At 44.8% G+C, this 20,734-nt stretch overlaps 2 protein-coding genes across 3 annotated transcripts; one reads left to right on the top strand and one right to left on the bottom strand.

Annotated features, from left to right (window-relative positions):
- Positions 1 to 1,724: 1,724 nt before the first annotated feature.
- THAP1 (THAP domain containing 1) lies at positions 1,725 to 10,219 on the bottom strand. Of its 2 annotated transcripts, none has more exons than XM_081894869.1 (3): positions 9,423 to 10,219; positions 4,581 to 4,776; positions 1,725 to 2,271 (listed from the first exon to the last, which is right to left on the bottom strand). In XM_081894869.1, exons 1-3 carry the CDS (start codon positions 9,491 to 9,493, stop codon positions 1,870 to 1,872), a joined length of 669 nt encoding a protein of 222 aa, XP_081750995.1. In that variant the 5' UTR covers positions 9,494 to 10,219; the 3' UTR covers positions 1,725 to 1,869. The 2 variants fall into 2 exon arrangements, with proteins under 2 accessions (XP_081750995.1, XP_081750996.1); XM_081894870.1 differs by lacking the exon at positions 9,423 to 10,219 and adding an exon at positions 8,527 to 8,919.
- A 2,197-nt stretch (positions 10,220 to 12,416) lies between these two features.
- Positions 12,417 to 16,289, top strand: LOC309360009 (transcription factor JunD-like). The gene has a single exon (XM_081894514.1). It carries the CDS (start codon positions 13,199 to 13,201, stop codon positions 14,483 to 14,485), a length of 1,287 nt encoding a protein of 428 aa, XP_081750640.1. The 5' UTR covers positions 12,417 to 13,198; the 3' UTR covers positions 14,486 to 16,289.
- The last annotated feature ends 4,445 nt before the right edge of the window (positions 16,290 to 20,734 follow it).

The raw sequence follows: 20,734 nt of genomic DNA, 5'->3' as shown, positions 1-20,734 counted from the left end.
TCCTTTGCAAGCTGTCTGGAAGGGCGAGGGAATAATTTATTTTTTCTTTTTGCTTCTGAAGAATGGTAACTTTCAATCTGCTTCTTCCCTACATCCAATAATGCCCTGCAGAGTCTCAGGTGTCCGCTCTTACCTCCCTTTTTCAATCTGCTTATGAATCTGCTAGGAAAGATTTTGTGCCAGCTTGGTGTCACTCAGTGTGCTGATGTCAGCCGGATACACCCCTTTTCCAACTAACCCAGTTCCTGCAGTGCTGGCAACTTAGCTAGTATCTACTCCACTCTGCGTATCAAATGAAGTTGAGCTGGCTGAAGATGAACCTAAACCGGTTTGGGAGGGTGATGGCTGGCAGGTCTCGTGACTTAATATGGACACCCACTACACATAGCATTCAGCCTCCCAGATTTGCACCTGCAGTCCAAGATTGGAGCAGTGGCTAGGTAGGCCTTCCAGATATGCTCTAGTGAAAATACTGTGAGCCTGTATATCTGCTGAGGGTATAATGGGTCATTTATGCTTCCATAATCTCGAGGCTGGATTGTTAGGCATTACACAGAGCTACCCTTAACACGGTCAACTTAAATGGCTGCAGATGCAGCAGTGTATCTGTTGATGTGGGAAACCTGTAGAAAGCACATTAAAGCAGCACTCTTAAAATAAATAATTTGAATACAGGTGTTACTGGCACTGGAGCTGGTTTTGACCTTCATGGCTTGCCCCCTACATACCTGACACTGCCTTTTCTTCTTTGTTCCATCATACCTTTAAACACCAATCACAAGGGTCTTGACTGTGCCAGGACTGCAGCTCAAGCCTAACCCCATTTCCCTGGGAGTAAGTGCTAAGGAAAGTGAAAAAAGGTTTAATTTACTTGAGTCGGCAGAAATGTGCATCTGCAGGCATATTGTGACTGTTTTATCTGTGTTACCAGGTAAGTTTAGCATGTAGTACTGGGTATGTAAAGGGTTCAGGTTACAGCACTCACTGTTGGGGATTAGTGGAGACTTGTGAAGGCCATTGGAGAAATCTATGGAACTGGGGAAATGTGACAGGCCTTGAGAAGAGCTTGTTGGGAGAGAAGTTGGATAACTTACAAGACTTCTGGACTCAAGAGAATTCTAACAGTTGCAGGACTTTGAAAGCAACTGGACTTAGTACTTGCCTTGTGGACTTTGGCACAGCAAGGACTTTGAAAGCAAAGAACCCTCTCTGGGCTCAGAGAGTAAAGACTTATTTATTGTCTGCTACTAGTGTGTGTATATAGTGTGAATTTGCCAAGTAAAAGCTATCTCTACTACATAGTGGTTTCTTGTGGCGAGCTTAACTGCTTGACTAAATTTCTGTGTCGGCTACACAACACCCAATAACAGCAAGCCCCAGTCAATTCAATAGATCTATGTCCAAGTAACCATACTTAGGAGTGTTCTGTAAGGCGGCAATCCTATGCACACTTACCTGGGAGTAAGCCCCACTGAACACAGTGAGACTTACTTATGAATAGAAGTGAATAGGACTATGCTATAAGTGAAGAATGTTATGGACCCAGAAGAGGGCAGAACAGAGTGTAATGGGGGCAAGGTGTAACACACTTATGCATGCTCTGCCAATGCGTGCAGGGGCCAGAAACTGAACCCTTGCACGAAATTATCACCTCCTGCAATTACTACAACTATCATTATTGAGCAATTGATAAATAAAAATGCCAGAAAGTCAGTGATGAAGAATTCTTATATAGCAATTTTTTAATATGCTCAAGGGCTGAAGTATCTTCTACACAGAACTAGAAAGCATTGCATTTTAAAATGAACTTCTGAGTTAGTCTGATGAGGCTCAATTTGGCAGTGCCCCATAAATATAGACATAAGCCTTCTAGGCAGGTACTTCCACAATTTCAAAATAGTCATTAGGCAGAATCACATAGCCACCTTTGCCAGGAATGACGTCTTTTTCCTTCTGAAACTGAACAAGCTCTCTCAGTTTTTCAATCTGTTTCTCCTGACGTCTACATCGCTGCTGTGCAGTCTTAAGCTTCTTCCTCAGCTTATCCACCTGCTCTTCCAGCTGCTGAATTCTTTTTCTCTGGTGTACTGTATCCTCTACAGTATAGTTGTGATCACAAAAAACAGCAATATTATTGGGAGTGTGAAGCGGGGGCATTAACAATCCAATGCTGGGGTCTACTAGTCTTGGATCAGTTTGAGGTGGTGGTGGTGGAGGAGGTGAAGGAGAAGGGGGAGATGGTACTTCAAGTGGTTCTTGAGTGCCTTCAGACTAAAAACAACAAGACAAGAACATACCATTTAAGTTTGTTTTGTTAAAGGCATCTGTAATTTTTTTTTTTAGGCAGCAACTACAATTTGCTAATCGATATAGCTTGTTTGAAGAAAACTGTAATCTCACAATTTCCAGGGTTAAGTATCTATTCAAATAGCCAGTTTTAATAGTAGATTGATAACTTTATCCATTCGTGTTTTGGTATTATACATTTTTACACTATTTAAAGACAGTTGGGTATATCTCTGAGCATCTCAGTCTTCCATTTTCCCTCCTTGGAGTGACACAAAAGCCTTATACTTCCATAAGATACCATTCTCTTCTCACTACCAAGCCACATCTGAAATGTAACCACTGAGGATAGATTAATCCACACCACAAGGACTTCAACACTTATACTCCAGCTCCCCTGTCCTGCTGCACCATGTAGAAACCTGGGCACTTCTCAGGGTGTAGGGGAAAGAGTGATAAACCCCATTAGAAAATTCCCAGGGGCACCAGAAAACGGTGCTGATGATGAGAATGCTGCTATGCAGCAGCTTCCCAGTGTAAAAGCAATAATCTATCCATGAATAGAGGATATTCCTGTGGGCGTAAGAATGCCTCCTTTTAAATTTCTAAGTAGGGCTGAGCGACGTCTGATTTTCAACATCGTGATATTTCACCAGCTAAACATAGCAATATACTGACATATGATGTCTGAAATAAGGATGGAAGAATGTAGAGGCGAATGTGGTAATATCCTGGCATCTGCCACTACTTAGGAGTCTAAAACTAATAAATTGTTACTTGCCTTTAGCATATTGTTACAACTGTTATTTTATAGTACAGAGCATGGGTAGGCAAACAAAGGCCCAGGGGCCGGATCTGGCCCAATCACCTTCTAAATCCGGCCCGCGGACGGTCCAGGAATCAGCGTGTTTTTACATGAGTAGAAAGTGTGCTTTTCTTTAAAATGCATCTCTGGGTTATTTGTGGGGCATAGGAATTCTTTCTTTTTTCAAAATATAGTCCAGCCCCCTACAAGGTCTGAGGGACAGTGGACTGGCCCCCTGCTGAAAAAGTTTGCTGACCCCTGGTACAGAGCAACAGGAGCAGCAGGAATCATGAGAGACGTTATCATTATTTTTCACATAACACACATCATGATTTGCGGTATATCACCATGCTGAGTACTATTAAGCTGTTACCGCAATGTGGACTTCAAACTGATTTCAGACGCTGTATGGATACATCGCCCTGTCCTATAACTAAGAACTGAGTTTGAAGTCGGAAAACCATCTTGCCCCTCCCACCCCCAGCAGTTCATCTCCCCACTCCCCCTACTGAGAAGGTGGGAAGAAGATTTGAGGCTTACAAATGCAGTACAAAAACTGCTTTAGGTCATTGGTCTATGTACTATCTACACTGTCTGGCTGCAGGTCTCCAACGTTTCAGACCAGGGACATTTCCTGGCTGAACCTGGAACCTTTGGCAGGCAAGGCTACAGGCCTTACAGTGAGTAGCTTGGAGCAGCGATCCTCTCCAGGAATCATAAGGCAAAACAGGGTACTTTGCAGCCACACATACTGTCAAATGTTTAGTGCCCTTGCAATGGTGAGGAAAGCAAATAGTATACCACCTTAAAGGAGAAGCACTGCTCACAGCTCATTCCCTCTCTCCGAGCTCTTATGGAAGCCATCAAGTTTATTGGGTGTAGGACCTTTGTAGGACCAAGTGTTTAAAAGTGCTAACAACACTTTAAAAGTTGCAAGCTAATGAAAAAGCCACTTTCACATTTTTAAACTGAAGGCCCCAACAACTAAAAAAAAAAGTGTTCAATTAATGGGAGCAAGTAGAGGAGTAGAGAGCCAATTCCAGTTACTATATCAAGAAGCAGGAACTGAGCAATTCAGCCTTCTCCTATTTGGTGCCAATGCTAATAACTGCTCTCCTCTCCACACAATATCTGTTGCTTAGAAAAAGAACCACTGGTTATGTATAAACAAATGTACCGTATTTTTTCCTCTATAAGACTCACTTTTTCCCTCCTAAAAAGTAAGGGGAAATGTGTGTGTGTGCGTCTTATGGAGCAAATGCAGGCTGCGCAGCTATCCCAGAAGCTAGAACAGCAAGAGGGATTGCTGCTTTCACTGCACAGCGATCCCTCTTGCTGTTTTGGCTTCTGAGATTCAGAATATTTTTTTTCTTGTTTTCCTCCCCCCAAAACTAGGTGCGTCTTGTGGTCTGGTGCGTCTTATAGAGCGAAAAATACAGTATCTGTGAACAATAGACATTTTTATAAAAGATCCACAAACCTCACTTACCTTCACATTTGGTTCTGTATGGCAAAATATTGTTGGCACAGCGTTGTCTTTTAGTAGCTTGTTGTTGCATTCTCTTTTGAAGCAATCTGGAGTAAAATGTTCAGAACAAATGCTGCTATACTTTGTTGGTTTGAAATTTTTCCTTCTAACCGCAGCTTCCCATTTCTTACAGAGATCAGGCCTTGTGAGGGGAAACCTACAAACAAAACATAATTTGAGCAGAATTTGGTGGATGGAGCAGAGAGATTATTCAAAGAATGCTAGGGAAGTGTACTCCTGTGTGTAGAGAAATACTAGGGAACCCACCAACTAGTACCTAATACAGTGGTACCTCGGGTTACATACGCTTCTGCTAACCCAAAAACAGTGCTTCAGGTTAAGAACTTTGCTTCAGGATGAGAACAGAAATCATGCTCCAGTGGCACAGTGGCAGCGGGAGGCCCCATTAGCTAAAGTGGTGCTTCAGGTTAAGAACAGTTTCAGGTTAAGTACGGACCTCCAGAACGAATTAATTACTTAACCCGAGGTACCACTGTATTCAAAAGTCAGAAGTACTGTACTTATTTTAAAAGCTCATTATTTCAAAACTTATTTTTCTCCCAATTCTGTTCTCCTTCTGGCTTTTCAATTTAAATGAAATGCTTTTTGTTCTCCAACTCTAATACTGTGTCAGGAGTCAAAAGACGTTTTTGACTCCTGTAGATCCACAGCAACCCTCAACACATCCCATTCCCCACTACCAATCGATGAGCTCTCCACAGATGTAACTGGAGGTTCTAGCAGCACAGGATTCATCCTGACTACTTCCTAAGGCTCCTAAGCTGGTCTTTGACCATGGTGGGACTGCAGTTTAACTAAAGTAAGTTGATAAAGCAATGGGGCTTCCATAAAGTAAGGCATTTAGGACTGCAATCTTAGAGCAACATTGAAACAAGGGTAGGCAATTAATAGTTATTATTTGCACATATTCCGTCGGTCCATCTTATATAAATTAGCAAGGATATTTCCCCACTTTGTCTACAAGGCAACAGTAATAAACTGTCCCAGAAGCCGTTTTCAAAGTGATTTTAAAAGATATAAATAACAGGAGTTCCACACAGGACTTGCTTCTGGTTCCAAGCAGAATTGTAGAAAAATTGTGGCAGTACATAGGAATGAATGTAAAATTCAAATAAAGTAGGCAGGGCTGGAGATTTCATTTTATAGTAGTGCCCTTGAATGTTGCTCTCTGATTGCTGTATTATTATTAATTAGACTTTTATTCCGCCCTTCCTCCCAAAGGAGCCTAAGGTGGCAAACAAAACATTAACAGACTTTTCACAAAATTAAATATCCTCACAGAATAATACTCCGGCGTTTTTAAAAAGAAAAAGGTAGATGGGTTATCAGTGAGTGCAGAAAAGATGACAATAAGAGAACATATTCAGCATATGTGTTTTACTTATTTGGTTTATAAATAAAAAGTACAAAGAATTGAAACAAAACTCAGGAGATCTACCTCTTTTCAGTCCATGTAATTCTAACCACCTGACAGAATTGAAAGAGTTTACTTTCTTTTTTACTTCTCCTTTGAAAATATAGGTTTTCACTGGACAGCAAGAAGGAACAGCTGAAACAGAACTGTGTTTTTGGCCAAAAAATGAGAAGAGGGCTGTCAAACTAAAGTGCATGTTTGACCTGTTAAAACTAAAGCAAATGTGCTTTATTGGGAACACAGAGTACCACTGAAAGTTTACAGGATTATGTTTCAACTTGGCTCAGGGGCAGGGCAATATGACCAGTGTGAGGGAAACTGGTGCTGTTTCTTCAAGCCTGTAAAATTTGCCAGAGAACAAGCTGTGGGCTGTCCATATCCTAAAAGTAAATGTTGTCAAACTGAGATCTTGAACGTTGGGTGCTGAGATCCACAAAGCCATGGAATGCTATGAAGATTTCCCTGGTTCTGCAATCATAAGATAGCCTGGATACGCTTGATACTAGTTTTAGTAAATGGCTTGAAGGAAGATGGTTATAACAGATGTTTAGAATGAGAAATACAGCTAACACCTCTACAGATAAAATACTCGTAAATCAAAGCATGAGTTGTTCACTTGATACAAGAGGAATTACTACAGATTATGCTTCAATAGTGGTGGTGGACATGAGTTGGAAAAAACCTTCTGTGCCTTTCAACGGCTACATAATAGACAGATATTCCATATGCTGCACCTCAGATATATCTATGTTGGGAATATTATACCTGCTGAATTTCTACCAGGCATACAGCCTTTAAAGACAGCCCTTGTCCCTTTAGCCATATTCAACTCACTTTCTCATTAATTAGAAAACATGGGATTGGATCCAGAGTGAGTTAGTTGCTTACAAAGTCCTCATTAAATAAAACGCAGCTTAAGTTGTGATAACTTTCAAAGCAGTGCAGCAAAAGGGAGCCTGTAAATGAATTTGTGCACCTTATAAAAAAGCAAAGCAACACGTGTAGTTTCAACAGTCAAAAACTTTCTCATCACTGAATTTCTGCTTGTCTCAAGGAATTTCAGAGGTCAGAAAGCCTGCCAGGCAAAACAAAAACATCCTCACTTAGCTTTAAATGTTTGCTCATTTGTTTAATGAGGCACAGTTATATCAAAGCACTGCAAAAACAAAAAAAGTTCATTTTGGGGTCTACAAACTGGATTTCAACTGGAAATCCTGTTAAGAGTGCAACTTCTTGATCGTGCCAAGGAGGGGAAGCACTTGAATTACCCTTTATCTATAGCAAGAGCCCCCTTAGCAGTTTTCAGGCCACTGCTACAAGGCAATGATGATTTGGCTAAAACCAGCATGAGTTTGACCAAACTGCGGGAGGCAGTGGAGGACAGAGGTGCCTGGCGTTCTCTGGTCCATGGGGTCACGAAGAGTTGGACACGACTAAACAACAACAACAGGGTAGTTAGGAATAGGACTTCTGGATTTCCTCAAGGACCACTTGTATTACTTCACCCCTCAGCAAATAATGCCTGCAATGATTTGCTAGTCAGCAGATGTGAACAATTGGTTGGCCTGTGAAACAACTGTGGACCTTTTTCTGATTTTGGTCTTCGGATGTGAAATACCAAATGTTTTTGTGCTTCTTTCCTAACTCTTTGTGGAAAGATCTAGGCCTGGGGAACCTCTGCCCTTCCAGATGTTGCAGGACAACAACCGCTATAAACACTAACCATTTTCTAAAAAATATATTTATTGAAGTTTTTTTAAAAAAAAATTATACAAAAACAAAGAAAAAAGAACAATAGCAAAAACAAAACACAAACACAGAAAAATAACATATATAAAAAAGACAAAATACAAAACTAAAAACAATTTAAAAACAAATAAGGTTTCATTCCCTTATTTTCTTATAACTTATTTCCCCGACCTCCTCATACCTCCCCTTTCTGTATTCCAATTTCATTATTAATTCAACAAATCCTCTCCCTTAATTTCCATTTAATTCTTTTTTATCCTTTCTTTTCTTTTTACTTAATCATTGCAGCTGAAAACCACTTAATTTCTAAACCATCATCATTCTAGCATTCATTAATTTTGCAATATTTCCTAAGATAGTCCTTAAATTTCTTCCAATCTTCTTCCGCCGTCTCTCTTCCCTGGTCTCGGATATAAACACTAACCATTGACCACGTTGCCTGGGGCCAACACAAGTTCCGCAGCATCTGGAGGGCCACCAATCCCCCATCCCTGACCTTGGGTCTACCCCAGCCTTTCCCAAACTTGGGTCCCCAGCTGTTTTTGGACTACAACTCCCATCATCCCTAGCTAGCAGGACCAGCGGTCAGGGATGATGGGAATTGTAGCCCCAAAAACAGCTGGAGACCCGTCTTTGGGAAACATCAGTCTACCTAAACTCATCAAAATGGTGTTATTTATTACTGCAAAATTCAGTGTAGTGGATTAAAAAACAGACAAAAACCTGTCTTGTTGGGCAAGAAAAAAAAAGAGTTCAGTTGACAGATGGAGATACATAGATTTGGGGAAAGGGGGAGGAGAAAAACAGAAAAGTGGGAGGGTAAGAGATATAGGTGGCCTGCAGGAATACAAAAATATTTATGGAATATTTATGGAAAAAGCAGGGGGTGATAGTACAGCGAGTGGTTCCGAGATAGATGGGGTGCTGCAGAACGGAAAGGGGAGAGGGCACGTCCCCTGGGCTAAAAAAACCAAAACATCGGGACGCTTTAAAGACAAACAGTGTTTATTGTTGTAAACGTCAGAAGATTATAACTCGTGAGGGGGTCACAACAGCTCAAGCAACAAATACACCTGTGAAGCCACGAAAACTCTTTTTAATGCTGCTGCAAACGGGTAAAAACGGCGCTTTTTCTGTGCTTTTACCAAAAGAAAAAGGGAGGGGGAAAACACCAGAAATTAGCCTCGAGGGAGATGGCACTTGAGGTAGCCTGTCAGTGACGGTTAATCTGCCTCACGCGCATCCCAACCGCGCAGCCCACGAAGCACATCTTCGAATCCCGGCCCCGCCCCCCATCACGGGTTTTTGTGTGTTTTTTTGGTTTGGTTTTTAATTAACAACGGGAGCTCGATTAGCCCCGCCTTCTCAGTCTCCGCGTCTCTTCAGTATAAAGGCCAACGCAGCGTAGTACATTTTAACAGTTCCCCCCCCTCCCCCTCGCCGCTTCGGAGCGCGCACGCGCTGTGGCTCCGCCTCGTGAAGCAAACGGCATCTCCCTTTCCCGCCCGCTCAGGCGGCCGGGTGGGTGGGCACGCGCGCGGGCGCGCTCCCGCTCTCTTTCTCTCTCTCTGTCCCCTCGCGCCCTCCTTCCAAGCTTTCCTGCCACCGCCCCTACTCACTTGTGGAAGGAGATGGGCTTCTCTTTGTCGTATCGATTCCGGCAACGGTAGGCAGAGCAAGACTGCACCATCCTCTCGCTGCCGCCCTCCTTCGACCGCCGTAATTTATTTTTTTTTCGGGAGCTCGAAAACACGCTTAAAAGGCCGCGAAGATCCAAATACCTCCCCGAGGCCTCCGCGTCCCTTTTTTAAAATTTAAAAAACCCGAAGAACGACATAAGCTGTCTGTGGCCTCTCCCTACTTCAACATGGCGCTGCCAGCTTCAGAGCAACTCTCGCGAGAGCGCCGCCACCGTGCTTTGCTATTGGTCACGCCCCGCGATGGTTTGGGTGCGGCACGTCTCTGCTCGCCGCGTCCAATAGGAGCTGCCGTTCGGATTTTGACGTGCCTACCTTGGCTCCCGCGCTCGTAACTGTACGTGCGTCCGAACAGCGGCTTGTTGCCCTCTTCAAAAGGGCTGGTTTGAAAGCTGAGCTAGCGCACAGGGTGGCCTCTCGCGGATGCCTATTTTAAATCGTTCTGAAACTGAAGCGAGAGACAGATGGAAGAATTTCTGCAAGATTTGTTTTTCCTTTTAGGGCTACGCGCTTGCTCCTACTTACTTAAGAGTAACCCCATTGAACTGAACTGTGCTTACTCCTAAGTAACATAGTACTAAGGAATTTTTTTTAACTCAACAAGACATATATTTCGCTTATATACACAGTTTATATTGCTTAATTGTGAACTGCGCAGTGGTTGTCTTACAAATATATAAAACATTAGAATTCTCAGTTTAAAAAAAAGCCAGAAACAGGTATTTGAAAACAAATGGTTAAAGTCAACAGTAGCTTAAAAAATTGAGCTGCAGGTGTCTGTCTGCATTTGGAATCGCAGGTATCTGTTTCACCCTTGGCCTTCCTCAGGGAACCCCTGTAGTAGCACAGCTTTGGTCTCATACAATTTCTGCACATAAGTACCACCAGCCTAGATGGAATGGCCCCAAAGGGTGGTGTGCCCGTTTTTGAATTTTGCTTTGTGGACTTTCATTTTTTAAAATCTAGGCCATTAGGTAAAAAGTATGGAGTTGTATGGAATATTCATTATGTTGATGGGGATGCTAGTAGAAGGAGAACAATTGTTCCATGCTCCAGTATGTGAGCCTGTTCTCGTGGGTCCTGTCTGCCCCCACCCCCCAACACCCATGGGGGGACAGGAGGGGAGTGGGTGTTGTATCCTGGGTTAGTAGATGTGTATTTATTTTTCTCTAGGCTCTTGTTAATGTGGATCTAACGAGTATATTGTTGGATAGATATGTTGTGACAGCGAAGTGGTTTCTGCTCTAGGGTGAGAAAACATTAGGGGAACTTGCCCATTGTGAGAGAGGAGTGTGTAAGGTTCTACATTTAGGCAGGAAGAACCAGCTGCACAAATATGATGGGGAACACCTTGATTGCCGGTAGTACATGTGAAAAGGGTCTAGAGGTCACAGTAGACCACAAGCTTAACATGAGTCAACAGTGTGATACAGCAGCAAAAAAAGCAAATGCTCTTCTAGGCTGCGTCAACAGAAGTATAGTGTCCCAATCATGGGAAGTAATAGTCCCACTCTATTTTGCTTTAGTTAGACTGTACCTGGAATGCTGTGTCCAGTTCAGGGCACCACAGTTTAAGAAGGATATTGACAAGCTGGAATGTCCGCTAAGGAGGGTGACAAAGATGATCAAGGGTCTGGAAACCAAGCCTTATAAGGAACAGTTGAGGGGAGTAAGTTGGGTCATCAGCCACTGTTAAGCAAACCACTCCCTACCATAGCAACCAGCTGGGCTTCAGGAGTAATATTGGATCGTGCGTCCTCTAAGCAAGACCATACAGTTTACAATTTACTAGTCCAACCTATTGCAATGCAGGAATCTTTCATCCAATGTGGAGTTTGAACGCACAACCCTGAGATTAAGAGTCTCATGCTCTACTGACTGAACTATGGTGTTGAGGCCAGAACACAGATGGACTTTTATGAGTCTGTTTCACAGTCAAACAGCTCTTACTGTCAGAAAGTTATTCCTGATGGCAGCATCTCCTGTCTTGTAACTTAAAGCTATTTGTTCAGGTCCTAGCCTCTGGAGCAGAAGAAAACTAGTTTGCTCCATGTGACAGCCTTTTAGATATTTGAAGACGGCTATCCTCTTGGTCTCCTCTTTATCAGGCTAAACATACCCAACAGAAAAAGCAGACCTGCCCACTCCCACACCTGCCTTAGTCACACCCAAGGTAAATTGTTGCAATGTGCCGTATTGCTGCCCTTGGGAAATATTGGGAAATTACAGCTGGTGCCACAATAATATTTGGTGCTTGCTTTTTTGACCATTTCGAAAAAGCCTTGTTTAAATTCAAGGTACTGGCTATTACCTCTGAAGTCCTGAATGGTCGTGGACTAGGATATTTGAAGGGCCACCTCCTTCTGTATAAACTATCCATCAATTGCATTCATATTTGGAAGCCCTGTCCTAATTTTGCTGGCAAGAGTGATGAAGTTGGCTGGGATGTGTGTCTTTTTATTGGGCCCATCCTGATTAGCCAAGAAAGGCTAGATTGGCTCCTTCAAATATTTTTAGGTGAAGGTTTAGATGTTTTCTGTTCTGCCTAGCTTTTGACATATTTTAACTTATCTCATTGATAGGTCCCTGGCTGACTGCCTTGCATCTTCATATAGGACTGGGGGAAATTCTTGGACAAATGGTCTGGCATGATAGGCAGCTGTTCCTAAGCTCCTATTTTCCTGAATGCAATATTCTCTTTTTCATCACTCCTTATACTTGAAGAAATGAGTTACCTCTATGCAGTGTAGAGAACAGGGACTGCAATCAGAGAAAGAAAAGAACAAAATTTATTTTCACCTATGGCAACAGGAAACAGCCTGAGTGGTCCCTGAATATCATCAAGTTGAGGGGTGGCTTTAGGCTGTTGGTTGTTATTGGTTGTACAAGTCTGTTTGCTATTCGTCCGCCTACCTGCTTTGACCACCGTTTCAAGCATCTTAAAAATTCCCTGTATTTTTGCTTAAAGATCTGGAATTAAATCCACATGCCTCTGTGCATTAGGTTTTTCTTTTGGTTGGTAAAGCAGGCACGTGCTCTGTCACTCGTCATAAGGCGTCTTTAAAAGCCTGCGGTATTAACTGCAAAGCGCCTTGGAAGAGATTTGCGGCCGAAGATATTCTCTATAGTATGGGCGCGCACGGGGGGAATCTAAAAGGAACCCTTCCCACATTCAGATTTACAGTACTGTTCTAATCTCTCTTCTCTCTATGCCACCTTCCCCTGCCACCTCTCTAGAAGCAGCAGCGCCCCCTTTCCCTTTGTTTTGCTTGCGATCGCCTTCCGTAAACAAAGAAAAGCAGCAGGCGAGCCAGCCCAAGGCCGCTCGGCCAGCCTCGGCAGCGCCGGAGCCTAGAGGGCAGTGTGAGCGCCGCCGCGGCCGAAGCCTGGAAAGGCGGAGCGGCAGGAACTGCTAAGGCGAGGCGTTTTTGACATCAGTTCCTCTGGCTGGAAGCGGGGGGTGGGAAGAGTTTTCTTCCCGAAAATGCCACAAGTAGAAAGCGGCGAGCCCCGGGCGGCTGCCCTGGGGCAGGAGGCGGCGAGCGGGCGCGCCCGGTGAGGCTCTGCTGCTGCCGGCGGCGCCTTCGAGGCTGCGCGCCTCCTCTTTTCCCCTCCTGGGAGCGAAGGAGCTTCAGTTAGTGGCGGCGGCAGCAGCAGTAGCGACGTCAACTCCGGCCCCGCTCGCCGTCGTACCCAGCATGAGCGGCGGTGGTGGCGGCGGGCGCTCGGGCACCCGCGTGGCCGTGAAGATGGAGGTGGCCCCCTTCTACGGCGAGGACGGGCTGGAGCTGCTCCCGGACTTCGTGCAACTGCCGGGCTTCGCGGGCGGGCCCGGCGCAGCGGGACCTGCGGGGCTGGATCCGGCCGAGGAAAGCGCGGCAGACCAACAGCACAAGCTGCTCCTGGTCGGGAAGAAGCAGCAGCAGCAGCGGGACTTGGTGGCGGCGGCGGCGGCCACGGTCACCCCCGGCGCTGCCTTGCCGCCCACCGGTCCCTTCACCTCGCTGCGCCCCCGGGGCGGCACCAGCAACGCCGTGCACCGCCTGATCTCCGACGCGCCCGGAGTCGGCCAGGAGGTGGGCTCGGGCGTGCTGCAGCCTCTGCTGAAGCTGCCGGCGGCCGCCGACCTCGAGCAGCTGCTGATCCAAGCGGGCAGCCCTGGCCTGGCCGGTCCGGCCAGCCCCGGCGGCGGAGGGCCTTCGGTGGCGGCGGCGGCGGCGGCCGGGGGCTCCTTCTTGTACCGGTCTCCGCAGCCCTCGGCCCAGCAGCAGGCGGTGACGCAGGAGCAGGAGGGCTTCGCCGACGGCTTCGTGAAAGCCCTGGCCGACTTGCACAAGCAGAACCAGCTGCTCGGCGTGTCTCCGGCGCCCCTCTCGCCCACCCCCCACCCGGGGGGCCCCTGCTGCCCTCCGTCCCGCCAGGAGTCGCCCGCCGTCTACACCACCTTGGGCGGCTTCAACCCGGCCAGCCCGTCGGCCGGCGGCACTTTTTTCCCTCCCCAAGTGGTGGCTCGCCTTCCAGCGCCCGGCTCGACGGGCAGAGCTTTGGAGGAGCCGCAGACGGTGCCGGAGGCGGCGGTGGTGTCGGTTCCTCCTCCTCCTCCTCCGGCGCTTTCGTCCGGAGACTCGCCGCCGCCGGCCTCCTCCTTGTCCCCGCTGGACGCCGAGAGCCAGGAGCGCCTGAAAGCCGAGCGCAAGAGGCTGCGCAACCGCATCGCGGCCTCCAAGTGCCGCCGGCGCAAGTTGGAGCGCATCGCCCGCCTGGAGGAGAAAGTCAAGGCGCTGAAAGGGCAGAACGCCGAGCTGGCCGCCACCGCCAGCCTCCTGCGCGCCCAGGTCACCCAGCTGCAAGGCCGCGTCCGGAGCCACCTCTCCAGCGGCTGCCACATTAACGCCGCGGCGGCGGCCCCGACGCAGACCTCGGCGGCAGCTAGCCAGCCCCCGGGCAGAGAAGGAGCCGCAGAACCGGAGACCAGCGCTTGCTGAAGCCGCTCGACCGTCCCGCGACGGGGAGAGATACCGAGGCGCGCACAAGCTTGCCTTGCGCGGCAGAGCGGGAAGGATGACCCCTTGCTCGTGGCGAGCCTTCAGTTCCCTCTTCTTCGGTTCCCAAAGGGGCCATTCGGTCATCGGAGGAGCTTGGCGAACGGATGGGTGAAGAGGTTCCTGTCCCACACGCCCCCTATGCACCCCTGTGCCCCCTTACCAGCTCCAAAGGGAGCCCCAAGAGCCAGAGAGAAAAGCGGCGTAGTGGGAGAAGAAATGTGGGGAGCAACAGTCTCTGCTCCTCAAGGGACAGGATGGGACAACAGGTGCTTTGGACAGCCAGGGAATGTTGTTTACTCCGGAAACAAAACTTTTAACAAGTACTCTTCAGTCGAAACCAATTTGAGATCCTTTCCAGCACCGATAGCTTTCCTGCCAAGTCGTGAAAGTGACGCTGAAGTGATTAATAACCAGATTGTGGTGTTTGGGTTTTTCTTTCAGGAGCACAGGTCAGGTGCGCAGACATCAAGGCGAAGGAGGGGGTGTGAAGCTGCAGCAGTTGGTGCCATTCAGACAGTCCCCAGTTACATAGGAAGCCTGAGGCTGGTGAACTTCGGAAAAAAACAACAACTACTCCAGCTTGAAAATGTGCTCACTTTTCTAGCTTCTCCAGCTCAAAACAAATCTGAAAAGCTTTGCAGATCAGACACAGGAAAAAACAAAACCAGATTGTTGCTGGAAGTCCAAAGATCTCTTCAATGATCCCACCTGAGCTTATGGTGTGGGCAGAAGTTGTCTTTGTTGAGGACTATATTTTAGAGATTCTTGAATTTTATTTTTTATTTTTGTGGTGGAAGGTGGTTAGAGTCAACCTGTATAGCTTTTAATTCAAGTTGCCAGGGATTGTTAAAAAAAACTCCAGTATTTTTTGGCTGCAGGCTTATTTATTTATTTCTTTAAAAAGGCTTTAGATTTTCTATGATGGGGTGCTAATTGTTTGGTAAGGGGCATGTATGTCATGCAGATTGCTAGGTGTTTTGATAAGAGCGGTAATATTTTTAAAAGATACAATCTTTGCAGTTTGACACGGGGTGGTTTTGTGAAATGTTTCTCAAGAATTTGGGATGGTTGTAGCTAATACAGGGCTTGTCAAGTCTTATGTACAGAGAGATAACTTATTATTTTCCTGCTGTAGAAGTTTTATAGAATTGCTCAGACTTTGAGAGAGCAAAAATGTAATTGTTTAGGAAGATACTATAAATATTATAGACGATATGGCAGTGTAGGTTTTTTTGGTGTAATAACGGAAAGTTTAAAAATGATTACCGTAGTTGCTGTGAGAATGTTTCGGTTGAATTTCTGATGCCAGATAATTTACTCATCGTGAATGAGTAGTGCTAAAGTACAGCAACAGAAGATGATGTGCCACACAAAACTATTTATTTAAAAATTAGTGTTTTAAGAAGATTGTGGGGTTTTTTCTAGACTTATGAGCTCCATTTTATTTCTTGTGCCAGCACAAATCTGGGACATTGATAGGCTTATTTATTGAAACGCTTTGGAAAGTCACATTTTATTTTCATAATGTGCAGAATGATAAAAGAAAGAAGAGTAAATATCAGATGATTTATCCTTCATGATGCACATTCCAGCTGTAATTGCTCTGTATGGAAGTATAGTGGCTGAGGCTCCAGTCCTATGCCCACTTACTGAGGACTAAGTCCCATTGAACTCAATGGAGCTTTCCTTTGAGTAGACATGTCTAGGGTTGCACTGCCACTGCTATGCAGAAAAGGCTTGGCTTTTTTATAAAAAAAAAATAGAACAATTCTATTGTACTGTGTTTTGAATAACACATAGAAATGTGGGTAGTTTTTCTTCCAAGAACAGTGTATAAGCTATTTTATTGCAGTTTCCATTGTAAATATTTTCCAGTTCTCAGTGTCTCTGGCTGTTAACCAGAAGGTTGGTGGTTCAAGTCCACCCAGGGATGGCTGTGGGCAGGATTCCTCCACTGCAGGGCGGTTGGACTAGATGACCACCCTGACCCCTTCCAACTTCCAATTCTGTGACTTTGTGATTCCGGGTGGGAGGAGGAAAGAGAAGTTTGAAGTCTTTGAGGTTTGTTTTAAAGTGGGATCAGTAAAAAGAAACTGTTGCCTGTAATTTGTTTAACTGAGAGTTTTGACAGTTTTCTGGTCAAAGTGTGCTGTGCAAAATCTCCTCCCCGTCCCCAGTTGTATAGAGCATAGTTTGGATGCTTCTCAAAATGCAGTTTTATTGTTTCTGTGGTTTATTTTAAACTTGAGCTCTTGATATAACAATCCTTGCCTGGATATAACATGTGAATAGCTTGTGGCAGTGTATATATATTACTTTCCATAAGGCAGTACTGTGACAACCTTGCTTGATAAGTAATTATAAACAGATATCATAGATTATATTACACAGTACTATTTCCATGCATTGGAGAGATTCTTGGAGTGATGCTTTGCATATTTACTTGGAAGTAAGTCCCAATAAGTCAAGCTTATTCCCAAGTTAAGTACGCATAGGATTGCAGCTCCAACTTAATGACATCAGGAACCATATTAATGTATTTGGAACCATAATGCTGCAAATATCTGAAATAACCAGTCTTATCCTTTTAGAAATGGAGAAAGCTGGAAGAAAGCTTAATTCATTTGATCAGTCCATCTTGCATTAATTGCCAGAGTTCCATCAATATTTGCAGAAAAAGTACTTGAGCTTGCATACTCTTAAAGGATAATATGGCAAAGGTGGAGACTTTATAGCAGTGCCTTAAGTGTGAGGGATGCAAATTAAATAAGGAGTTGTACAAAAGGTATCACCTTAGCTGGGACCAGAGCAGCTACATTTACATAGTTGAAAATACCCAATGATGTGACAATGTTTTTTCTCAGGTGGGCTCTAATCTGGAATATTAAATCTAAGGAAAAAAGCTCAGGTTGTTTCTGCTTCTCAAATGTACCTGGAAGTTGCATGTTTCTTGCAAGTTGTTTCTTAACTTTTCTCCTAAGGGTACATAATAACTCTGGCTGTCTCAGAGGTTGGAGCTGAGAACCTACATTTCCTTACCTGTTGCAATTGATGGGGCTGCATGCTGCATCATTTCTGCCAAAAGCGTATTTTGCTTCTTGAAATATATACAGTGTTCTAGGTTGTTCACCCGTTTTGTAGCCTTTTCTGCTAAAGTCAGTAACACAAAGTCCACAACTTTGTTAGCTATCTGCTTCTTATTTGTATTAATGGCTCTTGTTTTTCTAAAAGTACCAGTCATCCTGTCAGTGTCCCTGCAAGCCTGTTTAAATGCAGTGTCGTTCACGACTGAACAGTTTACTTTCTGACCCACCAATAGAATTCCTCTCATTCCTCAGCCTCCGATGCATTCAAACCCATTCCATGTTGTGGTCTGTCCCTCTCCTCTCACCCACCCAGTTCTGAGAATTTCTCTCTCTCTCTTTTTGCAGAGGTGAGTTAGTACCTGATTGATCATTCCTTTAAAATGCACTTTTCTCATCTGAATCCACCTTTCCACTCCTTTCTGGTTGCTCTTTTGTGTGCATGTATTATAGCAAGTCTTTGGTTTGCTTTCTTTGGCTCCTGCACGTTAGATAATTTTAAGAATACCCACCAGATACACACACAGGCATGCACACACAAAATTCTAGGCTGAGTGGTACTCACCTGCATTAGCACTTCATTGGGCAAATATTCCAGTTTCTAGTGAGCTTGGTGATCCAGGTGATGTCCATTGTTGAACTGGCATAGCACTTTCTGTCAGTGAAAAAGGCGATTTAAAGGGACTGTAAACCTTTTTCCTTAAGTAGAGGGAGGGCAGCTGGTTTTCCTGCACACTTACATAGCCCACATGAACACTCAGGTAGTAACTCGCATGGTTGTGTGTCTAGAGGAGCTGACTAATTTGTTGCTAACTTAGTGAGTGACGATGTGTCACAACTCCTACCCAATTCCTCTTTTTAACACACTGGTGGTATAGGTCTGGCTCTCAAAATATTTTTTTTTTCTATCGTTGGGTGGAAGCTCGTGTTCAGGTATGGATTTGATCTTCAAATACATAACATGATGGTTTTTTTGTGGACCTAGATGTTCGTAATGGTGCGTGATTTTATAGCAAGTAGGTTATTCAGCTACAAAAAAAATAATGAATTGCTGGGTTTAAAATGTCAACTATATGAATGGTGGTGGCGCTTTCCATTTTTAACCAGTGCTGAACTGTTGTCATAAATACTAGTAGGGTGGTGTTTTTCATTTTGAAGTACTCGAAAGCAGATCTGCACTAAGTGACACCTGAAATACAATGGGCAGATGTTGACGGCACTTAAGTTTCCATTGATTTAAACATGTTCCATTGATTTAAACATTGCAAACTTCCGGAGGCGGCGCGAAACAGCAATGGCGGTCCTCTTCGCGCTGTGAAGAGGGGCTCCGCGGAAAAGGGTCGTCCGCTACGGCAAAGCGGAGACCCGTTAAGAAAAACCACAGGTAGAGTGAGCCTGTGGTCGTGGGACTCGGCGGGCACCAAGAGCGACCTCGGAAACGAAGAAGGGACCCCGTAAGGGGCTCCGGAACGTGGAGGGGGTAGCGGTGCTGTGAGTTCATCGCTCTTTCCGCGGGAGTGAAGCCGCGCGGCTGCTGCTGATGAGCGCTGACCTTTCTTCCTTGAACATTCGATTGGAATCAACTTACTCGTGAGTAAGGTTTTTGAGATTTGGGACTCTAAATTTCTGAAATTTGGCTGAAAGCGGGAGACGTTAAAAAGGAAGTCCGTCTTCCGGCTCTGTTTAAACACCAAGCAAAGAGCTATAAATCTGAAGCGCTGAGAGGGACTTTTAAGAAGTTGGAGTACACCTTGCAAATTCGAATTAAAGTGCATGGAAAGTTAAGAAAAGTTGAGAATTTCTTTTTTACAAGAGGATATAGGCAGCAACCTCTTCCTTTCTCTTTTGTGTGGATTACAAAGTTTCAAAACAGCTCTCGGGCTGTCTGGATACAAAAATCATCAGACTGCGGTAACTGTATATAAGACTTTAAAGTTACTTTGGGGCTACTTTTGTGGTTACAAATAAGGAACTGTGCATGCACCACTGTAAAGAACACGTACTCTCTGCTAGTTTAAATGAACTTTTGAAGGTTCTACCCCTTGGTTTTCGGTTTTTCTTTAACTTTTGGAACTTTTTGGAACTTTTAAAGAGGGGAATTTAATGGTGGAAACTTTTCACTTTTGTTTTCTCTTAACTTTTGGGAAGCTCCCCCTACTGGATTGTGGAATATATAGTCTCTGGGAACTGCAGGGTTTTTTGTAAAGCTTCTGCCTGGATGTTTACCTTTCGGTTTGTCTTTCCCATGGGATTTACAATTTGACCTTGCTACATGGACAGCTGTGGAATGAGTGGAGCCGCAAAAACAAGAGCTGCCAAAAAAGCAAAACAATCTGAGCTAATACAAACAACCTTGCCGGTGCAGCCTCGCAGATCATCAGTTCCAATAGTTACAGGTCTGCAAGAAGGAGAAATTAAACAGCCAGCTTTTCGGGACATGGCTGCAGGAGGACTAGATCCTGTATCTAAGGAAATTTTGGAACAGCTGGCAGCGTTAAATAAAAAGGCAGATGAGCAGGCCTCTAAGTTTGATCAGGTGACAGCCACAATCAACAAATTGACTGACCAAGTTTCTAAAAATTTAGAGGCCATTGGAAATTTGCAGGCAACAACAGCAGAAAATCGTAAATTAGCCGAAGAAGCAAACTTAAAGGCAGACCAAAATAAAAAGAGGATAGAGGAAGTAAGAGGAGAAGTAAGACCACTGAGCAGACAGCTTAATGAACAGCAAGCCTACCTGTCCATGGCAGAATTGAAAAACCGGGAAAGCAACCTTAGGATTAGGAATATACCAGAACTTGAGAAAGAAGATTTGATCAGCTACCTGACGGCAGAAATATCAAAGTTCTGGGGTATCGCAGAAGACAAGGACTTTAAAATTGTCACCGCCTTCAGGCTGGGAAGAGTAGCAAAGAAGGACAAACCAAGAGATTGCTTGGTCATTTTGAGATCTAAGCAAGAAAAAGATAACATACTCGGCCTTCATTTTAAAAATACATTGGTGATCCAGGGAAGAACTGCAGAAATCTTCAGAGACATTCCGAAACAGCTGTTGGATTTAAGAATTGCATATAAAGACCTCGCAAGCCTACTGAGAAACAACACA

The sequence above is a fragment of the Podarcis melisellensis genome, assembly GCF_964234715.1.
Source record: "Podarcis melisellensis genome assembly, chromosome: 17".
Taxonomy (NCBI): domain Eukaryota; kingdom Metazoa; phylum Chordata; class Lepidosauria; order Squamata; family Lacertidae; genus Podarcis; species Podarcis melisellensis.
The sequence above is the reverse complement of the archived record's forward strand: the minus strand, read 5'-3'. Positions and strand labels throughout refer to the sequence as shown.

Excerpts from the sequence above, each read along its gene's own strand:
- LOC309360009 (XM_081894514.1), top strand. The coding sequence starts at position 13,199 with ATGAGCGGCGGTGGTGGCGGCGGGCGCTCGGGCACCCGCGTGGCCGTG.
- THAP1 (XM_081894869.1), bottom strand. The coding sequence starts at position 9,493 with ATGGTGCAGTCTTGCTCTGCCTACCGTTGCCGGAATCGATACGACAAA. Across the intron at positions 4,777-9,422 it reads AAGCCCATCTCCTTCCACAA|GTTTCCCCTCACAAGGCCTG; the intron begins GTGAGTAGGGGC and ends TTTTGTTTGTAG. Across the intron at positions 2,272-4,580 it reads ATACAGAACCAAATGTGAAG|TCTGAAGGCACTCAAGAACC; the intron begins GTAAGTGAGGTT and ends TGTTGTTTTTAG.